The sequence below is a fragment of the Protopterus annectens genome, chromosome 16.part0 (assembly GCF_019279795.1).
Source record: "Protopterus annectens isolate FY-2018-M chromosome 16.part0, PAN1.0, whole genome shotgun sequence".
Classification (NCBI taxonomy): domain Eukaryota; kingdom Metazoa; phylum Chordata; order Ceratodontiformes; family Protopteridae; genus Protopterus; species Protopterus annectens.
The window spans coordinates 316524360-316551879 of record NC_056750.1 but is presented as its reverse complement, the minus strand read 5'-3'; the positions used below and the strand labels follow the sequence as shown (position 1 = coordinate 316551879).

General features: G+C 44.4%; 1 protein-coding gene across 10 annotated transcripts in view; it reads left to right on the top strand.

The window, feature by feature from the left end:
- The window catches only part of CAMSAP1 (calmodulin regulated spectrin associated protein 1), a 1635252-nt gene that overhangs the window by 331535 nt on the left and 1276197 nt on the right, over window positions 1–27520 (top strand). For all 10 annotated transcript variants that reach the window (XM_044057912.1, XM_044057905.1, XM_044057911.1 and 7 more), the window contains one exon: window positions 18692–18954. In XM_044057912.1, the coding sequence (XP_043913847.1) occupies window positions 18692–18954 (263 nt within the window). The remainder of the gene's footprint in view (window positions 1–18691; window positions 18955–27520) is intronic.

Below are 27520 nucleotides of genomic sequence, written 5' to 3'. Positions count from 1 at the left end.
AGATCAGGTTTCATTTCTTCTGATTCCTCTTCTGATCAGGAATTTTCTGTTCCACCTTATGAGGATTCTGATGCAGAGGAATCCATCCCATCTGCATGTCCTCCTGAGGATTACTCTTTTGGAGAGGCTTTACATACTCTAAGGGAACATTTTCACTGGGAGAGTCAGGACTTCTCTGAATCAAAAAAGAGGCTTAGGGATTTCCTTCCTCTTCCTCAGCATAGGCCTTTGGCAATTCCTCTTGTATTAGACATTGTGGATGATGTGTTTTCGGAATCAAGCATGGCTCCTGATTCCTTGCCTCCGGCTCCTAGTAAGACAGACAGATATTACAGGTTTCCTGACTCCCACAATTTTCTTTTCAAAAATCCTGCTACTGATCCTGAGACTATTTCTCAGGGTCCCAAGGGTGTTGAGGCTTCTACAGCCAAAAATCCTACCCCTTCTGATAGAGATTCCAGGGCGCTGGATAGATGGGGTAAGAAGGTTTATACGTCTGCAACCCTGGCAATCGGGGCTTTAAACTGCCAGTTTCATATGCTTAAATATCAACAGCATGTTATGGGCTTACTGAAACATAACATTATGTTGATTTCTGATTGTGTGGAAAATAAAGAGTTACAGGATTTATTGCATGCAGCAGAACAGGTTGGGAAAGCATATTTTGCAATATGGTTTTGATTCCTTGGAGGCCTCTTGTAGGGCCGCCATTACTGGATCTGTGATAAGAAGGCATGCCTGGCTGGCTCATGGAGCAAAATCTGCCTAATCATGTTAAAGATAAATTGTTGGATGCCCCTTTACAGCATGATACTCTGTTTGGTAATAAGGCAGAAGAGGTTTTAAAGAAAATGGAAGACAAAGCTAAATCTATGCAAATGGTAAAATATTTTTTGCAAGTGCAGCCACCCAGGTTCAGTAGGCACTGGCTTACTAAAAATTGGTCCTTTCCTGTGTCCAACAGAGCCACACAGGGTAAACCCAGGAATTCAAAAGGCTCCAGATATCAATCACAGGGATCTTACAGGTCAAAGCAATGGGGTGCCTCCACCTCCAAATCTGGAGGTAACAAAGCACAACCCTACAGTCAGCAGTCTCAATGACTTTCCTCTACCATCTCCAAGCACTTATCTTTTGGCAGCCCCCTTGGGGGGAAATTAGCACTTCACGCTCAAAATTGGCAGTTAATTACCCAGAACAAGTGGGTATTAAACATAGTATCCCAGGTGTACAGATTTCATTTCCATACTTTGCCAATTCCAAACTATGGCCGGATCTGCCACAAAACCCATGGGCAGAGGCCCAGAAACAAGTCATGTCCCTCATGGATATGGGGGCTATTGAACCAGTACCAGAAAAGGAAAAAAGACAAGGTTTTTTTTCCAAGACTTTCCCTGGTACCCAGAAAAGACAATTCGTGGTGTCCAATACTGGACGTATCGATTCTGAACACGTTACTGGACATTCCAAAATTCAAAATGCTGACTTTACAACAGCTACTGCCTATGCTAGGCAAGAATGCTTGGTTAGTAACTCTAGACTTAAAAGAGGCATACCTGCATATCCAAATAAGGGAATCTTGCAGAAGATACCTCTGCTTCAAAGCAGGCTTTTTGCATTACCAATTCTCTGCACTGCCCTTTGGCTTATCTACTGCGCCCAGGGTCTTTACAAAGTGGCTGGCACCAGTAATTGCATTCTGCAGACCAAGAATCATTCAAATTTATCCTTATCTGGACGATTGTCTCATTCAGGCAGAGGACAAGGACACTCTTCTTCAACATCTGGCATTTGTAAAAAGGCTTCTAGCATGCCTAGGGTACACCATAAACAAAAAGAAATCACAAATGGTACCCTCTCAGATAATTACATTCCTGGGTGCAAGCTTGAATACAACTGCCCAGATGGCTTACCTCACGCCAGACAAACAACTGCAATTGACAACATACTTCAAACAAATTGCAACAAAAGCCTAGTTATCTGCAAGACAAATTCTGCAGGCTTTGGGGTTCATGGCATCCTGCATTCCAATAATTCCATGTGCGAGACTGCATATGAGGAAACTTCAGTGGTACCTAAAAAGTTTATGGAGTCAACATTGTCACAGCCTGGAAACAATGATCCCTCTCATTCCCTGCCTACAACAGGAGTTTCTTTGGTGGGCAGAGACATGTCACCAAAACAAGGGACTGTCATTCACTCTACCCCCTGCCACCCAAACCCTAATTACAGATGCATCAGATTATGCTTGGGGGGGCCCACCTGGCAGGGAGATGCATTCAGGGCAAATGGAGCCCAAACCAAATGCATCTGCATATCAACCAGAAAGAAATGCTAGCTGTTCAGAATGCTCTGACAACCTTCAAGGACTTGCTTCATCCAGGACAACTACTGATAAAGACGGACAACACCACAGTTATGTGGTACATAAATAAGCAGGGGGGTACCCATTCCTACCACCTTTGCAGACTAGCCATGGCCTTGTGGAACACAGCTCAATTCCTGCCAGGAAAGCAAAATACTCTGGCAGACGACCTAAGCAGAAATCTTATGGACTCGCACAAATGGAAACTGGATCCACAAATCTTCAACATGTTAACACAGAAATGGGGAAGTCCAGACATAGTTTTGGGGAGAGGCAAATAGATCTATCAGTTGGACAAATTCTGCACGAGAACTTATCACAAAAAAGCATGGAAAGTGGATGCTCTATTCTTCAGCTGGAAAAACCCATCAGTCTATGCCTTTGCCCCTCTGCCTCTATTCTCCAAGGTCTTACTAAAAGTCAGACAGGAAAACCCAAAAGTGATTTTAATTGCTCCGGACTGGCCTCGCCAACACTGGTATCCGCTTCTAAGGAATATGTCACACCTTCCTCTGTGGTACTTGCCTCAGACACCTCACCTACTGTCTCAGCAGAACTATCAAATTCTGCACACTCAGCTCTAAACTGTGAATCTTGTAGCATGGCTAATCAGCTAATTATTCAAACCACATCTCTCAGTAAACCTGTGATGGATGTCATTTTGGAAGCCAGAAGGCCTAGTACTAGAAATTCTTATGCTGATAAATGGAAGAGATTCTGTGCTTGGAACCAAGCACATGGAATAGACACAGCAAAGCCCAATATTCCTCAGATTTTGCAATACTTAACTGAGATGCTTGACAAGGGCCTATCTTTTCTTCAGTAAAAATCCATGCCTCTGCCATCTCGGCTCATTACAACACAGAGCCTCCTCTCTTTTCTCATTCACTGCTAAAACAGTATCTCAGAGGGGTCAAAAATTTAAGGCCTCCCAGGAGAGTGCCAACTCCCGCATGGGACCTCAATTTTGTGCTGGAAAAAACTCACCCTACCTCCTTTTGAACCAGCAGCTACTGCGGATATAAAATTTCTTTCTTGGAAGACAGCTTTTCTTTTGGCATTCCCTTCAGCTAGAAGGGTTTTAGAACTACAGGCTCTCATGGCAGTGGAGCCTTTCATTATATTTTACCCAGACAGGGTGGCCCTCAGGACCAATCCTTCCTTTATGCCTAAGGTGTTATCCAGTGTGGCTCTTAACCAAACCATTCACCTGCCAACTTTTTTCCCAAATCCGCAGAACAAGGGGGAGCGGATTATGCATTCATTGGATGTACACAGACAACTAAGATTCTACTTGAACAGGACAAAATCTCTAAGAAAGTCTGAGCAGCTACTGGTAGCATTTGCTACAGGATCAGAGGGGAAGGCTATATCAAAGCAGACTATTTCTAAATGGATAAGCCACTGCATTTGTTTCTGCTATTTGCACCATGTTAAACCTGTGCCCAAGGGGATCAGGTCCCATTCCACCAGGGCTGCCTCTACTTTAGCTTTTCTCAGAGGGGTCCCAACCAAAGACATTCTAGAAGCTGCTACTTGGAGCTCTGTTCATACGTTCACAAAGCATTACCATTTACCTCTCTTCTCTAAATCCAGGGCAGGCTTTGCCACTGCAGTCTTGCAGGGCCTTATAGCTGCTCCTAATGCTGTTTAGTTCCATCCTCCCATCTATAGCTTTGGGATTCTACCCATAAGTAATGACTGCAACAGTGAAACATGAAGAACATAGTACAGTTGTGTACACTTACCATAAATGTAGATGTTCGAGTGTATTCAGTGTTGCAGTCCGGGTTACCCACCCGCCATCCCCCATTCTATACCTTTCCTTCACTATACTCAAAAGCCTTTGTGGTGTATTTGCTTTTAGTTGAAGGTAAAGTTTATGTTTCTAAGGTGCATTTATATATTTACTGTTTATTTATATATTTTTGCTCCCCATTTGGGGGGCACCTAATATCTGGGGCAAGAAAAACTGATTAAAATGGGGTCAGCTGCATGTTTTATACCCCTGATGACCTGACATCATGGAAGAGGAGACAGCAACCGACACAGGACCCAAGACTTTGTTATTCAGGCCGACTGAGGGCAACCTGCCAGCAGATTACCCAAAAGTAATGACTGCAACAGTGAATACACTCGAACATCTACATTTATGGTAAGTGTACACAGCTGTATTTTTCTAAGATGTACATGTCCGCTAGAAAGGGGAAGTGTGCTTGTGGGAGACAAATTTCTCACAAGGACATGCACAAAAAGTGCGTTTTCTATTTAGGCGAGGCCCAGGACCATATGCCGTGCCCCATTTGCAAATCCTGTGTGCCAAAGACTCTCCGCAGCTGTCTGGCCATATTAAAACTACTTAGAAAATCAAAGGCTCTGGCATCTTGCAATCATTATGGTGGGTGGAGTAGCCACATCCAATGAGCCGCAGTGGAAGAAGGCCAAGAAAATAAGGCCAGATTCTCATGCTGCGCCTCGGATGTCTGGAGAGATTCTTGAGGCAGATGAAAGCCCGAGATCTTTTCAGACCTCCATTTCCCAACCAGGCCCAGGAACCTCGATGGAAGCTGGGATGGTGGAAACCGTGAGTATGTCCGCTGAGGTTAATCAGCCGTCCAATCCTGATGGCAGAGGGGAACTATGGCTCGTACAGTCGGAAGGGCCTACTCTGTCCCAACCATTCACCCAGATGTCTGCTCCCACACATACTCGGCCATCTGCCCATATGAAAATAAAATAAAAACTTAAACCTCCTGAAACTCAACCTGTTCATGGATGGGAAGTTTTCTCCCAGAGTCTTTCTAAAGCATTCCAGGCCTTACAGACATAACAACCGCCAGCTGTTGCTCCTTCAGGGTCCCCTTTAGAGGTATCAGGAAAACTATTCCTCTTCTGAGGAATCACTGACGTATGGCTCACAAATAGATTCTCCTAAGGATTTTATCACTCCAGAGGAAGAGAATCCTATCACCCCTGAGCTTCCTGGGGATGAATTCACCTTTGTGGACACCATTTCCCTCATGAGGGAACATTGTAAGTGGCAGGCCTCAAGAGTTCTCTGACACTAAGAAAAGCTACATTGACCTGCTGCAAATGGAACAACCATCTCCCTCTGCTGTGCCTCCTTTGCTACCTGCCTTCCAAGATGCCTTCTTGGCCGCTTCACAGGCTCCAGATTACCAATCCCCAGCCTCTAAATGTCCAGACTGTTTTTACAAGGTGCCTCAGGACACTCGATTCCTATTCCAAAACCCTGCAGCAGACCCAGTTATTGCAGTTTCTGCTGATAAAACTTCCAGATATTTACCTTTTGCTACTCTCTACCCTACTGATAAAGACAGCAAATTCATGGACAGACTGGGGAAAAAAGTGTATACCTCCTCTACTTTAGCTATAAGAGCTCTCAATTACCAAACCCACATGGCTAGGTATGTCATGGACACCATTTCCAAAGCTACTACCCTCCTCTCTGAGGTTCCTGATTCATCTATAAAAACTCAACACCCTACTTTCCACAACATCTCAAGTAATTAGGCACGCCATCAAGTGCAGTTATGATGCTGTGGAAATCTCTTCAAAATCTGCTGCATCAGGTTTAGTGCTGAGGCAATATGTCTGGGTGAGACTTCAGCCACTTCATAAAGGATGGGCAAACTAAACTGCTTGATGCCCCACTGGACAATAAAGCCCTATTTGGACAGGCTTCAGCAGAACTTCTTAAATCCTTTCAAGAAAAGGGAAAAGATCTACAAAACCTGAAGCATTTACTGGTGTCTCCTATCCCCAGATATCACAGAAACTATCCACAAAGAACCTTTTTTGTCAAGAGACCATCCTCCCAATTGGCACTTCAGCCAAAGGGACGTAGGCACCCAAGGAAAAACTTTACTCCCAGGTTTCCATCCACCCGTTCGGCCACCCCCTTTTGGAGCCAGTCTGACCAAACCAGACCACCGCCACTGTGACTTCCAACATCTAAACCCCAACACTCCCCTATCCCTTCATGTCACCCTCTACATACCCTCCTGGCTGGAAACTCACATCAGAAAACTGGGTCCTCTCCATCATTCAGAGGGGATACTTTATGACTTGGTGGATGTTATCCCCCATTCCAGGAGCTTCCTCAACCTCCATCAAGCCAAACCCACCTTTTCCCCACCATCATTCAACAACTGCTAGCTCAGGGCACCATAGAGCAGGTAGGTACCTTCCCCACAAAGAAACAAAGGATCTGATGTTGTTAATCTTCATTCATTCCTTACTGATGGGCTATCGGTTCCATCCTCTGAACCGAGCTGGCCTCATATCAAGCTCGCGTCAGCCAAAAACTCTCGAGCCAAGATCCTACCCAGAACGCTCTGCTCCCGGTTACCTCAGATCTCGTTTGCTGCTTTGCTGTACAGCTGTGTCAAGCCACTCGCTCAACTAAGTGTCTAATTTTTTGAAAGTTTTATGCATTGTTCTTACTTTAAAGTTTTTCAAATAGTTTCTACTAATATTTCCTACCTTATCGTATACTTTAGACTCTCTCCCTTTAGTTTTTTTCCCTTTATTACCCTTTTCTTAACTTTGAGGTAATTCTTCATTACCATCGTTGGTAATCCTTCCTTTTTCTTCTCTTACCCTTTTGGGTAGCCTTTCCTCTTCTTTTTGGTACTGTTCTTCTTCTCCACATCATTATGTCGGATAAGAAAAGTAGCGTTGGTTTTAAGCGGTGTAAGGACTGCAGCCGTAAGTTACTGCTTTCCGATGGCCATGACTTATGTGTCTACTGTCTGAATGTTTCCCACCTTACTGCGGATCCCCCATGTGGAATTTGTAAAAATTTTTCGACCAGGACTCTTAACGAGAGGAAGAATAAATTAATGTTCAAAGGTCTTCTCAAAATCTCCTTTCTCTGAGGCTATTTCTGGGTCGGAGGGCTCACCCCCTCTTGTTAAACCCCGTAAGAGGCAATCTTCCTCTTTCTCATCGAGGTTGCTCCTTTCTTCTCCCTCTGGAGATCGTAGGGAATCTACTCATAAGAAGGTGATATTGATTATTACTTCAGCGCTGCCACCTATGAGCCTGTTGGCTCCAGGCTTGGCACCGCCCCAAATGATTTTGGCACCGGAGTTCCTGGTGCAGACAACTAGGGCTCCGAGAGTTCCGTCACAGCCTTTACCGGCGACGCCCATGCAGGTATAGACCCATTTGGCACCGTTGGTACAATCCCCTTCGGCTCTTAGTATGACTTTTCTGTCCTCCACAGCACAGACGTTTTCGGAACCGACATGTTCTTCGGTGCAGTCCTTCTCGGCACTGTCCTGATTACCGGTGCAGAGACTTTCCTCAATGGTACCGTACCCATTGGGGCAGACCTTTGCTTTTACGATGCAGACACCTTCAACTTCTATGGCGCTGACATCGGTGCAGACTACTTCCACACTGTTTTCTTCAGTGCAGATGGCCTTGGTTTTGGGCTCTGCACCTCTCAAAGTATTCTACTTCCTTGGATCCATTTGCTGGTAGTCAATATAGTCCTTTTCTAGAAAAGCCAGAATCGCCATCAGCTGTCTCTATGAGGTCAACCAGGATCCTCTCTGAGCAAGATAAGATGTGTTACGGCTTGTTGACCAGTTGCTTGTGGCCAGAGGTCTCTCTCACCCATCGAAGTCCACATTCCCTCCTTCAGGTGAATGTATATCTCCTCCAACTCCAACATACACTCCTCCTTCGACTTCTACCCAAGTTTCGAAGCCTATTACTCTGACAGCAGATTCCCTTCCTCCAACTGCAATAGTGGATCTCACTTTGGAACCGGAGTCATCCTTGTGGCCCTTGGCACACTGGGCATCAGGCTGTTCTCAGGCCAGTGGCTGTGCTGTGGGGGAGGGCGTTCCTGGTTCCATGCCGATTTTTTTCTATGGCACCCTCCAGGAATCCTCTCTCTCTCTCACGGTTCACAGTCTTCTTGAGACTCCTGGTCTGGGGATCGGCTCGTCGGGGTGGGGTGTGACCCCAGTTCTGAGGTTGTTATGCTCTGTTCCAGGCTTCCCATCCCTCCTTGGGTGGGCCGGCCTTCCAGGCCATGGAGAGAGTTCTTGCCTCTGCTGGCAAACCCCACATGTCGGAGCCCTCTCTCCCTTCTGTGCTGCAACTGTCCCAAGCCACAACCACCGGACACCGGGCACAAGGGCTTCGGGTTTCTCCTCCTCAGGAGACCCCCTCTTTGCAGTCTTCCCCAGAACCTCCCACTGATGAAGTACCCCTGCAAAGCATTGTGCAGGAGGAAGCACATGGACTCCACTAAGGAATTGTTCACTGAAGATACGGATTTTGATGATGAGGAATGGTCCCCACGGTCACCCTCTGATGAGGTGTCATTTGGTGACATCCTCAAGATCCTTAGACAGAGGGGTGACTGCAAGTCCTCTAATCCTTTCTCTGAGGAATCCGTATTCCTGCAGGCTTTTTGTTCCCAGCCCTCTACCTCTTGGGTCACCCCGCCGGCAAATGAGCTTGTCCAGCTCATTGTCCAGCGTGCATGGAAGGCTCCTGACACACTGGAAGCAGTACCAAGGAGACCGGATAAAATACTATCACCCCCAGCTGAGCACCCACATTGGTCACAAGGCCTTCCAGTAGATGCTATGGTGGTGGCTACAACTAAGAAGGATTTGGCAGAAGAGAGCCAAACTGTCCATCCGCCCAACAAGGAGTCCTGGGTGATGGACAGACTAGGGAAGCATGTGTTTGCTTCATCGACCTTTGCCGTAAGGTCTTTGAACTATTTGACATACTTTACCAGGCTTCAGAGAGATCTTATCAACCAGCTCTGTAAAACCTTGGCAGGAGCTGTTTCTGACGAGGTCCGTGACAATGTGGCTTCTCAGATAGCCACCCTAGAGTCCATTTCCAGTTCTTCCATGCATCTTATTTCTCACGCAACGGAAGGAGCTGCTAGAGCGGCAGGTGCCGGTGTAGTCACCAGACGACATGCCTGAATGTGCCTTTGTGACTTTGTAGACTCCTTTAAGGCTTCCTTCATGAACGCCCCCATCAAGGCTGCTTCTTTGTTTGACCCTAAAGTGAAAGATATGCTGGCAAGGTGCGAACAAGATGGCAAGACCCTATCTGCAGTTGGTGTCAGACATTCCACTCCTCAATGATTCTACTCCAGAAATCAGAGGAGCGGGAATATATGGCACAGGAAATCACAGGGCTCTTTTCGTGATGCACGTGCAGAGTTCTCCCCTAGAGGCAGAGGGGTAAACTCCAATGGAAGACGCCCCTTTCGGGGCAGAGGAGGTCCTTGAAACTAGGGTTCCAGAGACTCTTTCTCTGGCCAACCCTATCAGCGCTCCTGAAGCGCTGCCCGACTGCTCACCTCTGGAGGCAGTCGAGGGTCGTTTTTCCTTGTAACCCGCTGCCTGGCGAATCATAACCACCGACTCTTGGGTACAACGGATAATATCCAGAGGCTATCACATCCCCTTCCATCTTTGTCCAATCTGATCCAGAGTATTACCCGACGTTCCACCCAGTCAAAGGAAGCAGCGGCACACGAAATCCAAAAGCTGCTACAATAAAAGAGTCATCCAGGCGGTCCCCCCAGACCAGATAGGATCTGGTTTTTACTCAAGATTCTTTTTAGTCCCAAAAAAGACAGGGAACTAGAGACCAATTCTGGATCTCAGCACATTGAACAGATTTGTAAAAACAGAGAAATTTCGGATGGTCATGGTTCAGTCTGTCCTTCCTCTCCTGGAAGAAGACCATTGGATGTGCTCTGTACATCTTCAAGATGCGTATTACCACATAAAAATGGACAAACACTCATGAAGATACCTCTGCTTCCGCATAGGAGCCAGTCACTACCAATTTCGAGCTCTGCCCTTCGGTCTCTGCAGCCCCCAGAGTATTCACCAAATGCATGGCAGTGGTTATCACTCACTTGCAATTTCAAGGATTCCAGGCGTTTCCATATCTAGACGACTGGCTCCTTACCCGCCCCCCCACCAGGCATCCACTATAAGAAGCCATGCACTACACTCTCGTCACAGCACAACGCCTGGGAATCACTATAAACTGGGAGAAGTCCAACACGACCCCAGCTCAGTCTGTGGAATTCATAGGAGTACTGTTGGACACGAGAAATTGCGCAGCATCTCTTTCCCGACCACAGGCTTCAAAGAATAAGACAACTGGTTCAACTGCTGCTCTGTCACCACAAATCTCCAGCTCGATCTGTACTCCAACTCTTGGGGTCAATGGCAGCCTCGATCACCATTGTTCCTCTAGCCAGATTCCACATGAGGCTCCATCAGTGGTTACTTTTCACTCAGTGGTACCCTCTACAACATTCTTTGTCTTTTCAGATAAGTGTAACTCGGAGATGAGAGCAAGATTTACTCTGGTGGACGTCTTGAAATCCCCAACAATGGTCACGCCCCTTCAGCCCTCATCAAACAAAAGCCACGGTGACCACGGATGTCTCCCTGATGGGGTGGAGGGGGCTATGTCAGGGAAACTTGGTCCAAGGCACCTGGTCAGAGACAGAGGCCCTTTTGCATATCAATGTCCTGGAGCTGGGGACAGTGCTACTAGCGTTGCAAGCATTTCATTCCATCCTTCCATCAGGGACTATTGCGATCCAGTCAGACATGTCTGTGTTCTGGAACATCAATAAGCAAGGGGGCACCAGATCTTACCCATTATGCTGAGAGGCTTTGAGAATATGGCTATGGGCGATAGCTTCCAACCGCTTTCTAATTGTAACACACATTCCCGGGAGCTCCAATGTGATAGTGGACAAATTGAGCAGGTGCTTTCTACAACTTCACAAGTAGTCCCTCAACCCTATGATAGTGGCAAGAATCTTCAACCACTGGGGCCAGCCTTGCTTTGACCTATTCACCTCCCCAACCAGCTACAAGTGCAGCAACTATTTTGTCCTGATCCCCCCTCAGGGACAGTCACTGAGAGATGCTCTAGTCCACGTTTGGCCCTTGGGTCTACTTTATGCTTATCCTCCTCCTTCCCCTCATCTCCCAATTTCTGAAGAAAGCACGACAGTTGAAAAGCAAAGTGATCCTCATTGCTCCATATAGGCCTCAACAAGTCTGGTTCCCCTTCCTCTGGCCTCACCTGCTAGATCAACCGTGGATCCTCAATCCATCCCCAACGTAATCTCCCATCCACAGGGTCTGACTCTCCCCAGTCTAACAACCCTGAAACTAACAGCTTGGTTTTTCCACTTCCAGTGATTGCCAGGCAGGAAAACCTCTCGTCCCCTGTGCGCAACATTCTTATTGCATTTCATAAATCATCCACCAGACTAGTCTATCTCAATAAATGGAAAAGGTTTTCTCTATGGACAGCGAATAAACAATTGGACCCGTTGTCAACCCCCGTTTCGATGGTTTTGGACTACTTATCTCATCTTTTCCACTCTGGGGTGTCTGCCTCTACTGTTCATGTGCATTTAGCTGCCATTTCAAATTTCCACATTGGTTTTCAGGATTCTTTGCTTATGTCACATAGACTCTGTAAAACTTTCTTGAAGGGGGTTATCCACTTAAAACCTCCCTTTAGAGAACCGGTACAGCCTTGGGATTTGGCATTGGTTCTGCAAGCTCTAACAGCTCCCCCCTTTGAACCTGCGTCTTCATGTGATGTAAAATATCACTCTTGGAAAACTTTGTTTCTGATTGCAGTCACATCGGCCAGACGTTTGTCAGAACTTCAAGCCTTATGCATCAATTTATTTATTTATTTATTTAAATCTGTTGACCGGGAGTGTCCGACTGGACGTGGGTCCATTTTTAGCGGAGGCCCGGGGAGAAAAGCTCCACAGTAAAATAAACAGACAGTAGTTACATTGGATTACATAGCGATTAACAATTTAACATAGAAATTACTTACAACATATTTACAGATGAAGAACATAGTACATCAGTAGACAACTAGAATCTTTATCTGTGAAGTACATAACAGGCATTAACAAATGTAACAATGAGAAGTTCCTGCTGTATAATAAGTACTAGGCTTATGAGCATCTGAGCTTGCTATCATCAAGGTAGTTAGTGGAGGTGAAAGAAAGGTAGTAGTTGGATGGGGTGGATGATATTAGAGTGGGAGTTGCAAGGGCATAGCCAGCATGTTTTAGGTGCGCTTTTAATAAAGTTTTGAAGTTGGTGCATGATGGTACGGAGGTAATTGTGGGTGGGAGTGAGTTCCATAATTTGGCTATGGCAAGAGAATAGTGCTTCACCAGCAGAGTTATTGGCTTTAGTGATCTGCAAGTGATTTTTGTTGCTGGATCTTAGTGGTCTGGTGGTGCGATAGGGTTGGAGTAGATTCTGGAGGGATGGGACATTTAGTGGGTGGTTTACTAGTTTGTGGTAGTGAGAGTTGATACCACTGAAGGAGGTGAGGGAGTTCAAGCCAGCCCAGTTCAGCAAGTGAGAGACAGTGGTGACTACGGTAGGATGCCCCTGTGGCGAATTTGGTGATTTTGTTGTAGCAGGTCTCTAGCTTGTTTAGATCACATTGCCTTAGGTTGGTATATACTGGAGAGGCATAAAGTAGGGTGGAGATAAGGTGGGAATTTGCTATTGAAATCTTTGCTGCTTTGGTGAGAAATTGTTTATTTCTGTATAATGCTCCTAGTTTTTGTGGACTTTTTATGGTCATGGATATGTGAATGTCAAATTTTAGTTTATTGTCTATTTCCACTCCTAGCAATTTGGTGTGTTCAGTTGGGTATATAGTGGTGTTGTCTTTTGCTGTGATGTTAAAGTGAGAGTTGTTTTGAGTATGTTTGGTGGGTTGGAAGATGAGTAGTTTAGTTTTGTTTGGGTTGAGTATTAATTGGGCATCGGATAACCATGTTTCAACAGAGGAAAAGGCTTCCTGTGTGACTTTTGCAGTTTGGGTAGGGACTGGGCTGAGCAGATGATGGTTGAGTCATCTGCGTATTGGATGAGTGTGCCATGTTTGGTGGCAGAGGCTAGATTATTGGTGTAAACAGAGAAAAGTAGGGTTCCAAGGATGGATCCTTGGGAACCCCTATGGAGACAGGTAGTTGGGGAGATATATCATTCTGCCATACAACGGATTGTTGGCGGTCAGACAGGTAACTCTGAAACCAGTTGGTGACTGATTGTGAGAAGGATAGGTTATTGAGGACAGAGATAAGTTGTTTGTGTGGGACCATGTCAAATGCTTTAGATAGGTCTAGGAAAGTAGCAGAGGAGAGATAGCCATTGTTTTTATGCTGAAGGATAGTGTTAGTAAAGGAGAGTAAGGCAGTGGTTGAGTGGTTAGGAAAGAACACTACAAGGTCAACAGATTGGTCAAACCTCCCTATCTTATCTTCCATAAGGATTAAGGTATCACTGAGAACTAATTCTTCCTTTTTACCAAAAGTAGTGTCAGAGCGGTCTATCAACCAATCTGTTGACCTTCTAGTGTTCTTTCCTAACCTCTCTAACAAGGGAGAGTATTGCCTGCACTCCTTGGATGCTTATAGGCAAATACAATTTTATCTGGACAGAACAAAATCTACCCATAAATCAGACCAACTGTTCCTGGCCTTTTCTGGATCTAGACAAGGTCATCCTGTCTCAAAAGTTACATTGGCCTCATGGTTGAGAAATTGTATTACCTTTATCTACAACAAAAATAACGTCACTTTGCCTCACCAAGTGAAAACACATTCTACAAGATCTCTGGCAACTTCAGCAGCTTTCCATGCTAAGGCTTCCCTCAATGATGTTTGCTCAGCTGCGACTTGGGCCAAACCTCATAGCTTTCTTCATTACAAATTGGACTTGGTCTCCAGAGGTAGAGCTTCTTTTGGCTCCATGGTGCTCAGGAATGTCCTTCCATGAGGGCCACTCAGGGATACAGGTAGCTGGGGACTCTGTCCCATCAGTAAGAATGAACGAAGATTAACAACATCAGATAAAGAAATTATTTCTTACCATAATGTTCCATCTGTGTTGTTGATCTTTGTTCATTCATTACTTCCCACCCTCCATCCCCCATCCGGAGGTTCCTGGTTGATCTCATATACTCCTTTATTGTAGGTCTGTTATGACCAGAGGTAGCCTCTATTTTTATCTGTTAACTTGCAAACTCAATCTGAGATAACAGGGAGCAGAGCATTCTGGGTAGGATCTTGGCTTGAGAGTTTTTGGCTGACACGAGCTTGGTATGAGGCTGGCTTGGTTCCGAGGACGGAACTGATAACCCATCAGTAATGAGTGAACAAAGATTAACAACACAGATGGAACATTATGGTAAGACATAACTTCTTTTTTTTTTTACTCCAGAATGTTTCTGGTACCAAGGAAAGATGACCCATGGAGACCAATTTTGGATTTATCTTTCTTAAACCTGTTCCTCAAGGTACCCAGTTTCAAAATGATTACCTTAACTTTGTTCCTACCACTCATATCAACACAGGCTTTCATGGTAGCTCTGGATTTGAAGGATGCCTACCTCCACATTCCTGTACACCCAGATTACAGGAAATTCCTATGCTTTGCAGTAGGTTCCTGGCATTTTCAGTTCTCTGCATTGCCCTTTGGACTCTCCACTGCTCCTCGAGTGCTCACAAAGTGTCTAGCACCCTATATTGCTCACTGCAGAATACAGGGTATACAAATATACCCGTATCTAGACGAACTGTTAATTCTTCATCAGGACCGTCAAGTCCTCTACAACAGGTGATCTCCACCCTGACTCAGTTAGGATTCACTATAAACAAAGAAAAATCTCACCTGATCCCACTCAGGACCTGGTCTTCTTCGGATGCAGGATCAGAACAGACAACATGAAGGCCTTCATTCCATACCAAAGGACCTTGGACCTTTCCCTCTACTTCAGCAAACTAACCACCCTCACCCTCACTTCTTTGCCAGCACGAGGATTCCTAAGGATGTTAGGCCACATGGCATCCCTGATACCCATGTTGCCCCTGGCAAGACTCCACATGAGGAAAATCCAGTGGCTCCTTAAGAATTTATGGAGCCAACACTCTCATCCCCTGGACACCACCCCCCCCCCTTCCCCTCCTTCAGTGTCTGAAGAGGGAACTTCAGTGGTGGATCTGTGCCATCAACCTCAAACAGGGAACCCCCTTACGGGTACTGCCCCCCCCCCCACACAACAGGCCTCTATAGACGCATCAGACATGGGATGGGGTGCAGTGTTACTTCACAACCAGAGGCAATTCACTGTACAGGGAAAATGGTCCACACTAAGACAAAGGGACCTTATCAAAATCAAGGAAATGAGGGCACTTCTTCTAGCCCTACATACATTCAAATCAGCTCTACGCCCAGGAAACCTGAAAGTGATAATGAACGATATGACTGTCCTGTGGTACATAAACAGCATAACAAATTACTTCTAATGACTGCTCATCAAGTATATACCTTACTTAGTTTGAATAACTGCATGTAAACTGTCTCCCCTCTACTAGTATAATAATGCAAGAACCTTAGATATTTTATTATAAAGACAGTTGATCATGCTTGCTCTGAATGCAAACACCTATAAACTGTGTTCTCTAATATCTGTTAACTGTGTTGTATGCTGTACTTTTTATGCATTTGCATTTTCTTACTGTATGGATATTGTATATGTATTATACCTTTATAATTATGTAACCCTTACTGTATTGCTTATGGAGCTTTCCTCCCTGGGCCTCCACTGAAAACGGGCACGTTCAGGCTCAGTGGACTTCCCCGGTAATCAAACTGAAAATAAATAAATAAAATAAATAAATGGGGGAGGATGCTGTACTCTCTGCAGCCTAGCCACCCAGATCTGGACCCTAGCATCATCACTACAGATTCATCTGATAGCAGTGTATATCCCCTCTACAGAGATTGTTATGGCAGATAATCTCAGCAGAACTTCAGCACGCTCTCACAAATGGATGCTTCACAGAGAGATATTCCTAGATCTTAGCCACAGGTTGGGTATTCTGCAAGCAGATCTATCCGCCTCCTCCCAGAAAAGACAGATGCCCATGTTTTGCACAAGGGACCCACATCCTCAAGCCTGGAAAGTGGACGCTTTCTCCTTTCTTTGGGTGGGGATGTATCTCTATGCCTTCCCACTCTATATACTGATTCAGAAGGTCCTCCTGAATATCCAGCAGGACAATCCCAAAATCCTGTTGGTGACCCCCTGTTAGCCAAGACAGCATTGGGTTCCCCTTCTCTATCTATGAGCTAAGGGCAGTTATCACAGGTTACCCCACCAAATAGACCTGCTCACAAAGGACAGGTGATCCCTACTACACCCTAAGGTGAGCAACCTAAAACTGACCTTATGGGTGATAGGGTTCTAATGCCCTTCAGACCCCTACAGTCAGAGGACGTAGTCGATGTTCTGCAGTAGGCCAGAAAGCCTAGTACCAGGAGAAATTATGTATCTAAATGGAAGAGATTCTCCTGGTGGCGTCAAAGGAAAAACCAGGACCCTATGACTACTCCTGTACCTTTGGTCCTTTCATATTTGTATGAGCTCCTTCACTCAGGACTAACTTATTCATCAGTTAAAGTCCATGCATCTGCCATCTCTGCTTGTCTGCCCATGCTACCGCCTCTGGCTTCTAGATTGAAGGTCACGCTTTTCCTGAAAGGGGTACTCCATATTAGACCCCCCTCGAAAGCCTATCCCTCCCACCTTGGGACTTGAATTTTGTGCTAGAAAAACTTGCATTGCACCTTTTGAACCAGCACATTCAGTATCTCTGAAACTGTGTACCCTGAAAACAGTTCTGCTAGTGGCCCTTACATCCGCCAGGAGAGTATCAAAGATACAAGCCCTTATGGCTATCCTTCCTTGCCTTATTTTCCACAAGGACAGACTTGCCCTCAGGGCTAACCCCTCCTTCATGCCTAAGGTGGTTAATGAGCTCTCATTAAACCAGACCATTAACCTACCTGTTTTTTATCCTCACCCTCAGAATCCCTCAGAGAGGACTCTTTATTCTTTAGATGTCCACAGACAACTGAGGTACTACTTAGACAAAACTGAACCTATTAGAAAGTCTGACCAACTATTCATTTCCTTCCACCCTAGGGTTTTAGGGAAGGCAGTCTCCAAACAGACCATCTCTTCATGGAGCTCTAAGACCATTGACATATGCTATTCCAGTCATGGAAAAACTTTACATGGGCATGTCAAATCCCACCCAACTAGGGCAGCTGCTTCCTCACCTGCCTTTTTCAAAGGGGTAGATTACGCCTCAATTTTAGAAGCTGCTACTTGGGCTTCAGTGCACATCTTTACCAAACATTACAAACTGGACCTAGCTTCCAGAGCTAGAGCTGGGTTTGCCAGATCTATTCCACAAGGTCTCATTGACCAGGGACCTCACTCCTCCTCCCAGGGTCATACCTAAAAGCTTTGATACTCTCCCTACTGTAATGAATACGGCAACATGAGAATAGAAGGACATAGAAAAGTTGTGTAAGAACTTACCATAAACTTAGCTGTCCTTCTCTTCCATGTTGCAGGATTCAGTCCCTCCCTCCTACCCCCTGTAATTTACCTCTCTAATCTACTGTTACTTACCTTTGGGGGGACATAGGCTCTTTGTAGTGGAGAGGTTGCGGGTACCCTATTGTCTAGTCCACATGTGAGTCTCAAGGGTCTTTCTTTTATGACCCTCTTTAAACCTCCAGGATTACTGCTGTATGCTGCAGTCCATTCTGAAGAGGGTACATGCAGACGTCACATTTATAGCGTATGCCATTTTATGGCTCTAACATAGGACGTTACACATACCCTCCTGCTTCAAAGACTTTGATATACTTGCCGGATGTCGGCGCTGCAGGTATAGCCGACCTTAGGCATAGGCCAACTAGGTGGCCACCTAGGGAGCTGCTCTAGCAGGAGCATTTTTTCCAGTATTTATTTGGTGTAGGTAGACCAGGATGGGGGCACTGGGTAGTGTGGTGGAGGGTGACATGGAGCCCTTTTGCCTAGGGCACCAGTTGACCTAAGGACACTCCTGCAGGCAGCTACCTCCCTACTGTAATGAATACTGCAACATGGAAAAGAAGGACATCTAAGGTTATGGTAAGTTCTTACACAACTATTCTTTTCAATCCTTTTGTATATTTGAACCATAGGACTGTTGTGAAGCTAAATGCAGTACTGTACTGTACTTTTTTTTAGCATTGAATTGTAAGGCAGTAGGCAGCTGGACAACTTCATTATGTGTATAGTACCATTTACTGAGTAAGCTTTGCAGAATAACATTTTAAGTATGCATACAATAATATTCTTTTTGTCTGATTTTTGATTTTGTTTCAGATCATATCCCGGAAGAATTAAAAGACCCATTTTATGTAGATCAGTATGAGCAAGAACACATTAAACCCCCTGTCATTAAGCTTCTAGTATCCAGTGAACTCTACTGCCGTGTCTGCAGCTTAATACAAAAGGGAGATCAGGTGGCTTTACTACAGGGACATCAGCAAGTCATCCAAGCTTTGTCCAGGAAAGGGATCTACGCAATGGAAAGTGATGATACACCAGTATCTGAATCGGATCTCAGCTGCACTACCATTAAAATGGCAAGGAGAAAATAAATTAAAATTAGACTTAAAATATGCAACAAAATTGCTGGTTAAAGTTTAAGAAATATCTATAGTTTAACTGTAGTTTTATGCTCATCTTTTCGTTGTCAAAGCATTATTATGTGTTGTCTTTTTTCAGATGTTTTGAACTGTTTCATGTTAATAATTGAAAAGGAATTCCTACAGTTTGACACACATTTTTCTTTAACTCTGGTACACGAAAGACTGGCACCATCTCCTTACTCTTCTAATGTGCATAAATAATGTAATAAAAAGAAAAAAAAATCTAAGAATAGAACAACTTGAAAGGAGCAGTTCAGGCAGCTGAAAAGAGTAGGAAAGAGATCTGCAAGATGGCTGGGATGTGACAAGGTAGGTGGGAGAAAGGCAGACGTTATTGAAAGAAGTATAATTAAGTGAGTGACTCTCAGTGAGGTAAAGGGAAGAGATGGAAAATGAAACCAGGGTTGAAGGACAGATGCAAATGAAGGGATGAAAAAAGCCAAGAGGAGACCCTTCACGAGCCATCATCCCATTGGAGGAGCAAATGGAAAGTGAGCATGGAAGTAATTTCAGAGAGGTGAGAGTGGCAAAGGGCAAAAGAGACAAAACAGTGGAGAGATTTTGTTGGAAGAGTACTGGAGGGAAAGGGAAGTGATCAGCTGCAGTATGTGGATGAGACCACACTGACACAGAGAAGGGCTGGAGGTGGTGGAAATGGAGATTGCAGATAGTGGAATTGGGGCATAAAGTGTGGAGACAGAGTGCGGAGTTTTGGAGATTGTAATCTGCAAGCAAGGGGATTAAGAGTTTTTGCAAAGGAGAAAGGAAAGACCATATTTAATTGATGTTAGTTTGCATGCTTAAACGTCATGCTGCATGATAGAAGATGACTGAAGTGGTCTGTGTGTTATTACTACTACATTAAGGAGAGAGGATTGGGGAATATAATGATTGGTTGCAGAGCTGCAGAAGTGGACAGCATTGGGAAAGCTGCATCCTATCTTAGAAGTGGCAGTATGCTTATTACTGAACTGGGAAAGCTGTAGCTTAATGATTGTGTGCCTTAGACATAGATTAAATGGTGGAGGTAGTGTAGTGTCGTAAAAGTAGAAGGGAGGGTAAGTCAAAAAGCACTAAATATAAATAGATGGAAATCAGAGCAACAAACAAGGATGGCTCTCTGCGATTAGATAGTAATACATTCGTGCAGGTAGTCTTGGCAGGTTTGAAAAGAAAGTATAAGTAGTGGCGCAGGAGTAAAAGGTGACAAACATGACTACCAGCAAGGAGAGGGGATGGGATATGGAGGTGCCTGAATATAGGATGCACGATTAAGTTGACTGCACTGTCTATTTAGCAAAAAAATAGCCATACAGTGCTCCATCAATGTAAAAGCATTTTTGCAGTGGCTTTCACTGCAACGAAACCTTGCTGTACAGACATTGTGTCCATGAGATCACATTATCTAGAGGAAGGGGAAGTAGAGGTGCTACAGTATCAGAATTTATTAAAACAACATTTCATCTTATTCATGCCTTTGATTGTCATACAGGTCTGAGATTGGGAGTTTCACATTTAGGTCTTAAGTTAGCAAGACTTGGTCTGTAATCTAAAATGTTCCGCACAGGGCTTTGTGAATCATGACCATTCTCCAGATTTTTTTTGCCACATGTAAGTGCTCACATCAGTAAAATGGCTCCATACTCCTTGTGATTTCTTTGACTGGATTTTTTTTTTTTAAATATCAAGTTTGATAGTTACCCAAGCCAGAGACTATGCACAAGGCATGTTTTAGTTATGTAATCTCAAAGGCATAACTCAGCAATGTGCTGTGCTGATTGTGAATGTTGCCTACACTGAGGCTGAAGATACAGTAAACATATACTGGCTGATAAATGTAGCCCTAACTTTACCCCATCTCCCCTCCATCTTTCCTTCAGGATATACCTGAAACTGGCTCACCTTCAGGTTTCACACAAGACCAAGTCTGAAAGTGTTATCAAAAGATAAAAATGCTACTTCGATGTGTCTTGACAGTATCCCTGGATGCATCTTAAATGGCATGAAGCACGATTTAGGCACACCCCTAACAATTCTGTTCAATCTCAGCCCGCATACAGGATTTGTACCAAGCAAATGGGGAACCGCTACAGTTTTTCTGCTACAAAAGGGAAGATATTCCACAGACTCAGGCAGTTACAGACCCATAAGTCTGACCTGCCTCATATGCAAAGCCAAGGAAAGACTTATCCTGGAATTAGTTAATCAGGACATAGGGAACCTCTATAAACACTGGACTGTTCTCAGTTTGGATTTATTGAGGTTAGGTCATGCTTACTCAGCTTGGTGGATTTTTTTGAAAAGGTCACCAAAACAGCGGATGAAGGCAAAGAGGTACACAATGCATTTCTGAGCCTATCCAAAGCTTATGATGCAGTTCCTCACTCAGGCACAGTAGAAATGCCAAATAAACTGGAAATAAACCCCAATGTCACCTGCTGGATTGCCAGCTGGCTCACACATAGGGTGCAGATACTCAGAACAGGGGAAGTTACCTCCACAAAGAAACCAATAACCAGTGGAGTCCTCCAGGGTTCTGTACTGGGGCCTCTCCTGTTTGGCATTTACTTTTCAGAAATAAAAGCCAATACCAAAGAGCTCTAGCAGATTAAGTTTGCAGATGACTGCAAGCTAGGAGCAGTCATTGAATCCCCAAATGACTTGGCTCTCCTGCAGGAAGGTTCGTCCTAAGTAAATAAATGGCACCAAAGTCATGGACTGAAACTAAATGCCAAGAAGTGCATTATTGTATATTTTGGGAAGTCCTATACCTGAGGGGACTACCACATTGACAGTATTCCCCTAAGAGTTGACCCATTTGGTCAGAATTTGGGAACTTGTGTGGACCGTGATTTAACTTGTGACCAACATATGTGTATTGCTGTAAGAAAGTCCTTCTATATTGCATAGCTTATAAACAAAAGGATTGTGTGTGGGTCTAGGGATGTTATTGTCCCTCTTTACTCAGCCCTCAACAGGCCAGTCATTGAATATATTGCCCCCTTTGGCATGTATCTGTCCAGATACGTGCAACAACTGGAACACTCACACAGATACTTTACTAAAAGGATACAAGGCCTTAACAACATGTCCTACATGGACTGACTCCAAGCCTTGTCACTATACTCGGTATCCTACAGACTGCTAAGAGGTGCCCTGTGTCTGGCGTGCAAGGTATCCTCTGACCCATTACGGATGGATTTACTCCACATAAGCCAGTCAAATAGCATCAGAAATACTCTGTGTAGGGATCTAAACCTCTTTTTTAATATCAACAAAATTATCTGGAGGGACAGGTGTATCTTGTAGAGGAAAATGCTGCTGTGGAAGAATCCCTATCAAGCGCATCTTGGATCTATGGATGGGAAACAGAAAATTTACCCCAGGACTGCTTCCTGTACTGCTAATGGACAGAGTCGACTCCTAAATGCTTTATCCCATGCATGGGTCCATTTATCTATGGTATGAACCCAGTCATTCTTATTAGAGGTAATCTAGAATTATCAACCATGGCATTGGTAAGGCCAGTCTTTACCCAAAGGGATAGATTATTTCAAGCACAGAAAGGGAAACTGTCTTTGCTTAGAATGGCCTGCCAGGGCAGCTAACCTAGTACTTACTTATGCACCTATAATTTATGCTACCTGGATTGCTCTCATTCTCCTTCCTGTCGACTTTTGGGTCAGTATGTTTGTTTATTTTTTCATTCATTCATTCACTCACTCACTCATTCATTCAGTCATTAAGATTGATATTTCCTTCCCCACATTAAATGTTTTCTAAAAGAAGTGTGTTGCTTTGAGGGATTAATCTTGTTTTTAGACGTTAGGTTTTAGCATCTTGCTAATTTAGTTGCTTAGTACTTTTTGAAAATTGCTGCTTGTACTTTCTGTAATTGCTTTGTATTTGACTTGTGTAGTACTGATTGAGTCCTTTGATTCTGAGCTTTCTTCATTTGTTTGATGTTTAGATTTTGTGAATCTGATTCCAGCTTAAATGTTGGCTAACCTTAAAAGAACCTTGTTTGGCTTTTGTCACCTGCCTTGTACTTGCTTTAGGATAGGTAAGGCTATGTAAGTAACCAGGCCAGCAGTCTCCAGAATGTCGTCAGTCCTGGGGAAGTTTTCTTTTATTTCCCTTGTTTAATTCCTGACCCTGATTCTTTCAGGGCTGAGACCGTTGTTGCCATTTATGAGGTTGTCCTAAGTCAATGTCCTCAACATTAATTTCAGCATGGAACTTGGAAATGATCCCTTTCCATGTCAAATTCTGTGTCAGGCTGAGGTCTGGCTTAGCATTGTCATTGCTGTTGATTTTTAAGGTTTTTGGAATTGTATTGTCGGGACTAGTCTTACAGTTGATGTATGTGTCAAATGTCGTTGCATTTCTGTTTGTTCTAAAACTGTGTAGAACACTGAAAAGATATTGGTAGTGTGTTATATTTGTAACAATTTCATTTAGATTGAAGCTTTATGTATGCTGAGCGTGTTTCCGTTTAACATATACATGCAATATGAGTTGCTGATGTATGTATGTATATCTATATATATATGTATATATATATATATATATATATATATATATATATATATATATATATATATATATAAATATATATAAATATATTTGTGTGTGTATATATAATGTGTTTATATATATATATATATATATATATATATATATATATATATATATATATATATATGTGTATATATCTATATAAAAAACACAGTTTTGACATGCTGGTTAATCCCATGAATGTTTACAAAGTGATGGATGTCCTTCATGGATGCATCTGCAGTCATAACAAATGGGTTGTCCTGTCGTCAGGCAGCCCTTCGGTCGGCCGGATTCCAAAGTCTGGGTCCGGCTTCGGCTGATGTCGCACTTCACCCAACGTCATCTCTGCTGGTCTTCGGGTATAAAGGCATCAGCCGACTCCATTTTCCCCAGTCTTTCTTGCCGCGTGGCGCCCGAAGCAGAAGCTGTTCGCAAGTGCCGGTCGGTCAGATCCAGAGATTACTACTACCGAATACTACTTCGAAGACTTCTAAAAAGCTAAGTACCCGTTGGGGACTCTTTCTTGCCTCAGCCGATGTCAGAAAAAGTCAATAACTGTTTAACTTGTGGGAAACAAATACCTCATAAAGATTTCCACTCTTACTGTCTGCCTTGCTTAGGCCCAGACCACGACGTAGCAGCCTGTTCGCCTGTGCTTCCTTCAACCGACGAACGCTAAGGCCGGTCGGAGTTTGCTGAACAGTTTTTCGGCTCAGACTTTGCGTACATTATGCCGCCGGATCCTCCGACTACCCAAATTGTTAAAAACGCAAGGAAAAGACCGACACTCGTGGTCCGCGGTTTCGCCGAAACCACGGTTAAGCAAGCGAGTGTCTCGGTTTCGGCGAAACCGAGAAAACTGGTCAATCTTCAGCCGAATCCATGACTACTACTGAGGCTCCCGCTACTTTACCTGAATCGGCCTCAGAAATTTTGCCTACAACTGTGGCTTCTCGTGAGTTATCAGACACCATCCCTTTGGATGTCTCTACCCCAGCACGTGGTGCTGCTAGACCCCCTGCAGCCATGTCTATCAAGGCCTTTGCCAGGGCTAAAGCAGCCAAATCTGCTAAGTCAGTGCCTGTTAAACCTCCCTCACACAGGCCCACTTCCAGTTCACAAATGCTTACTCTGGCAGAAGATTTAATATCCTTAATTAGGGGATCCCAATCTCACCCAGACAGGGCCTCTCAGCCCCCAGAAAAGAGACCTAGGACAGAGCCCCCCGAGCCAGTGCCCTCTGATGATTCTGCGGATGACTCCGACATTACAGAACAGCCAGAGGATCCTTTCTCTACTTATGAAGACTCTGATGCGGAAGAATCCATTCCAGCTGCCTCTCCACCAGAGGAATTTTCCTTTGGGGAAACCTTACATGCCATGAGAGAGCAATTCCAATGGCAGGGACAAGATTTCTCAGATTCAAGAAAAAGGCTTAGGACCTTTCTGCATTTACCACAACATAGGCCCTTAGCTATTCCTCCTGTTTTGCCTGTTGTGGATGATGCATTTAATGATGTCTGCACTGCTCCTGATTCTTTACCTCCAGCCCCTGCCAAACCTGATAGATTTTACAGGGTACCAGACACTCATCACCACCTATACAAGGCCCCACTCGCAGACCCCAAAACTATTTCCCAGGGGCCTAAGGCAGTAGCCTCGACCACAGCAAAAAACCCTACTCCTTCAGAAAGGGAAGCCAGGTCTTTAGACAGATGGGGTAAAAAAGTTTACACTTCTGCTACTCTCTCAGCTAGAGCTTTAAACTGTCAGTTTCACATGATCCAATACCAGGAGTTTATGCTTGATCAGTTAACTAAAAAACTAACCTCTGATGAATCTATAGATAAGAAATATGTATTAGAAATGGTGAATAACATACAACAGGTTAGTAACCATTCCTTAAAATGTGGCTATGATGCACTGGAGGCTTCATTTAGATCAGCCATGACTGGCACAGTGATAAGAAGACATGCATGGTTGAAAGAGCAGGTCTTACCGGATCATGTTAAAGCTAAGCTATTAGATGCTCCTATGGATAAGGCCAGTTTATTTGGTACACCTGCCCAGGAGGTAATGAAGAAAATGGAAGAAAAGGCAAAATCTGTACAAACAGTTAAAGATTTCTTACAGGTTCAGCCCCCAAGGTTTAGCAGGAACTGGCCTGCCAAAAATTGGTCCTTTCCTGACTCCACAAGATCCCAAAGGGGCAGGAATAGACGCTCCAGAGGCAGAAATCAATCCAGAGGAGGGGCCTACAGAGGACGACAGTGGCAAGGTAATAACAGAGGCACAGACACGACCACTACCACTGCAACAGGACAATCACAGTGACTTGGCTCTAACTCCGCCTACCAGGGAGCAAATAGCAGCACCATTAGGCGGAAAGTTAGCCTTATTTTCGAAAAATTGGCACTATATCACAAAAGACAAGTGGATTTTGCAAACCGTAGACCAAGGCTACCGGTTCCACTTCCACACCTTACCAGTCAAAAGAGGAATGCCAAACCTGCCTCCAAATCAAAAAATAGAAGCTCTACAACAGATAAGGCAATTAACAAAGATGAGAGCTGTGGAAAGAGTACCAATAACAGAACAGGGCAAAGGATTTTACTCCAGACTCTTCCTAGTACCAAGAAAAGAAAAAAGCTGGAGACCTATTCTCGACCTGTCCATCTTAAACACATACATCATTGTCCCAAAATTCAAAATGCTGACCCTACAGCAACTTCTTCCCATGCTGGGCAAGGAGTGTTGGCTGGTAACTCTAGATCTCAAGGAGGCATACCTGCATGTCCCCATTCGACCAAATTGCAGAAGATACCTCAGATTTTTTGCAGGATCAGAGCATTATCAATTCTCAGCATTGCCCTTTGGCTTATCTACTGCGCCCAGAGTATTCACAAAATGCCTGGCATCAGTAATCGCCCACTGCAGACTACAGGGAATCCAAATTTATCCATACTTGGACGACTGCCTGCTACAAGCGGACAACAAATGCAAGCTGACAACAGATTTACAAAGGGTCATTTACTTGCTACAAGCCCTGGGATACACAGTCAATTTACAAAAGTCAAGGCTGATACCATCCCAAACAAGAACATTCTTGGGCTGAATTGGACACAGTAAAACAAATGGCATTCCTAACTGCAGAAAACAAAAAGAACTCCTCTTTACTTCTTGGCATTAACAAAACAGAACAAACTAACAGCAAGAAAAGTTCTCCAGGCCTTGGGCTTCATGGCATCATGCATAATCTTGGTCCCACATGCCAGACTGCATATGAGAAAACTACAGTGGTACCTAAAGAATTTATGGTCCCAACACAGGCACAGTCTAGAAGCAGAAATACCACTAATCCCATGCCTAAAACAGGAGTTCCTATGGTGGGCTCAAGCATGCCAGTCAAACCCAGGCCTACCCTTCCACAACTTTCGAACAAGCCAAACCATCACAACAGACGCCTCAGACCTAGGATGGGGGCACATGATGGACAAATGCGCAAGGATTGTGGACTCAGGACCAGCTGCACCTGCACATAAACCAAAAAGAAATGCTAGCAGTAAAACTGGCAATCCAAAAATTCAGACCATTCCTCAAAGAAGGCCATTTGATGATAAGGACAGACAACACCACAGTCATGTGGTACATCAACAAGCAGGGAGGCACTCATTCATACCCCCTATGCAGAATGACTTTGGACCTTTGGAATCTGGCACTCCGCTACAACATCCAGTTACAGGCAATATTTGTACCGGGAAAGGAGAACACTCTAGCAGACATGTTAAGCAGAACCACCTCGGATGCTCACGAATGGATGCTACACCTGGACATCTTCAAGACCATCATAAAGAAATGGGGAATGCCACAAATAGATCTATTCGCTTCCCCTCTCAATCACCAGCTCAAAAAATTCTGCACAAGGACATTCCATCCACTT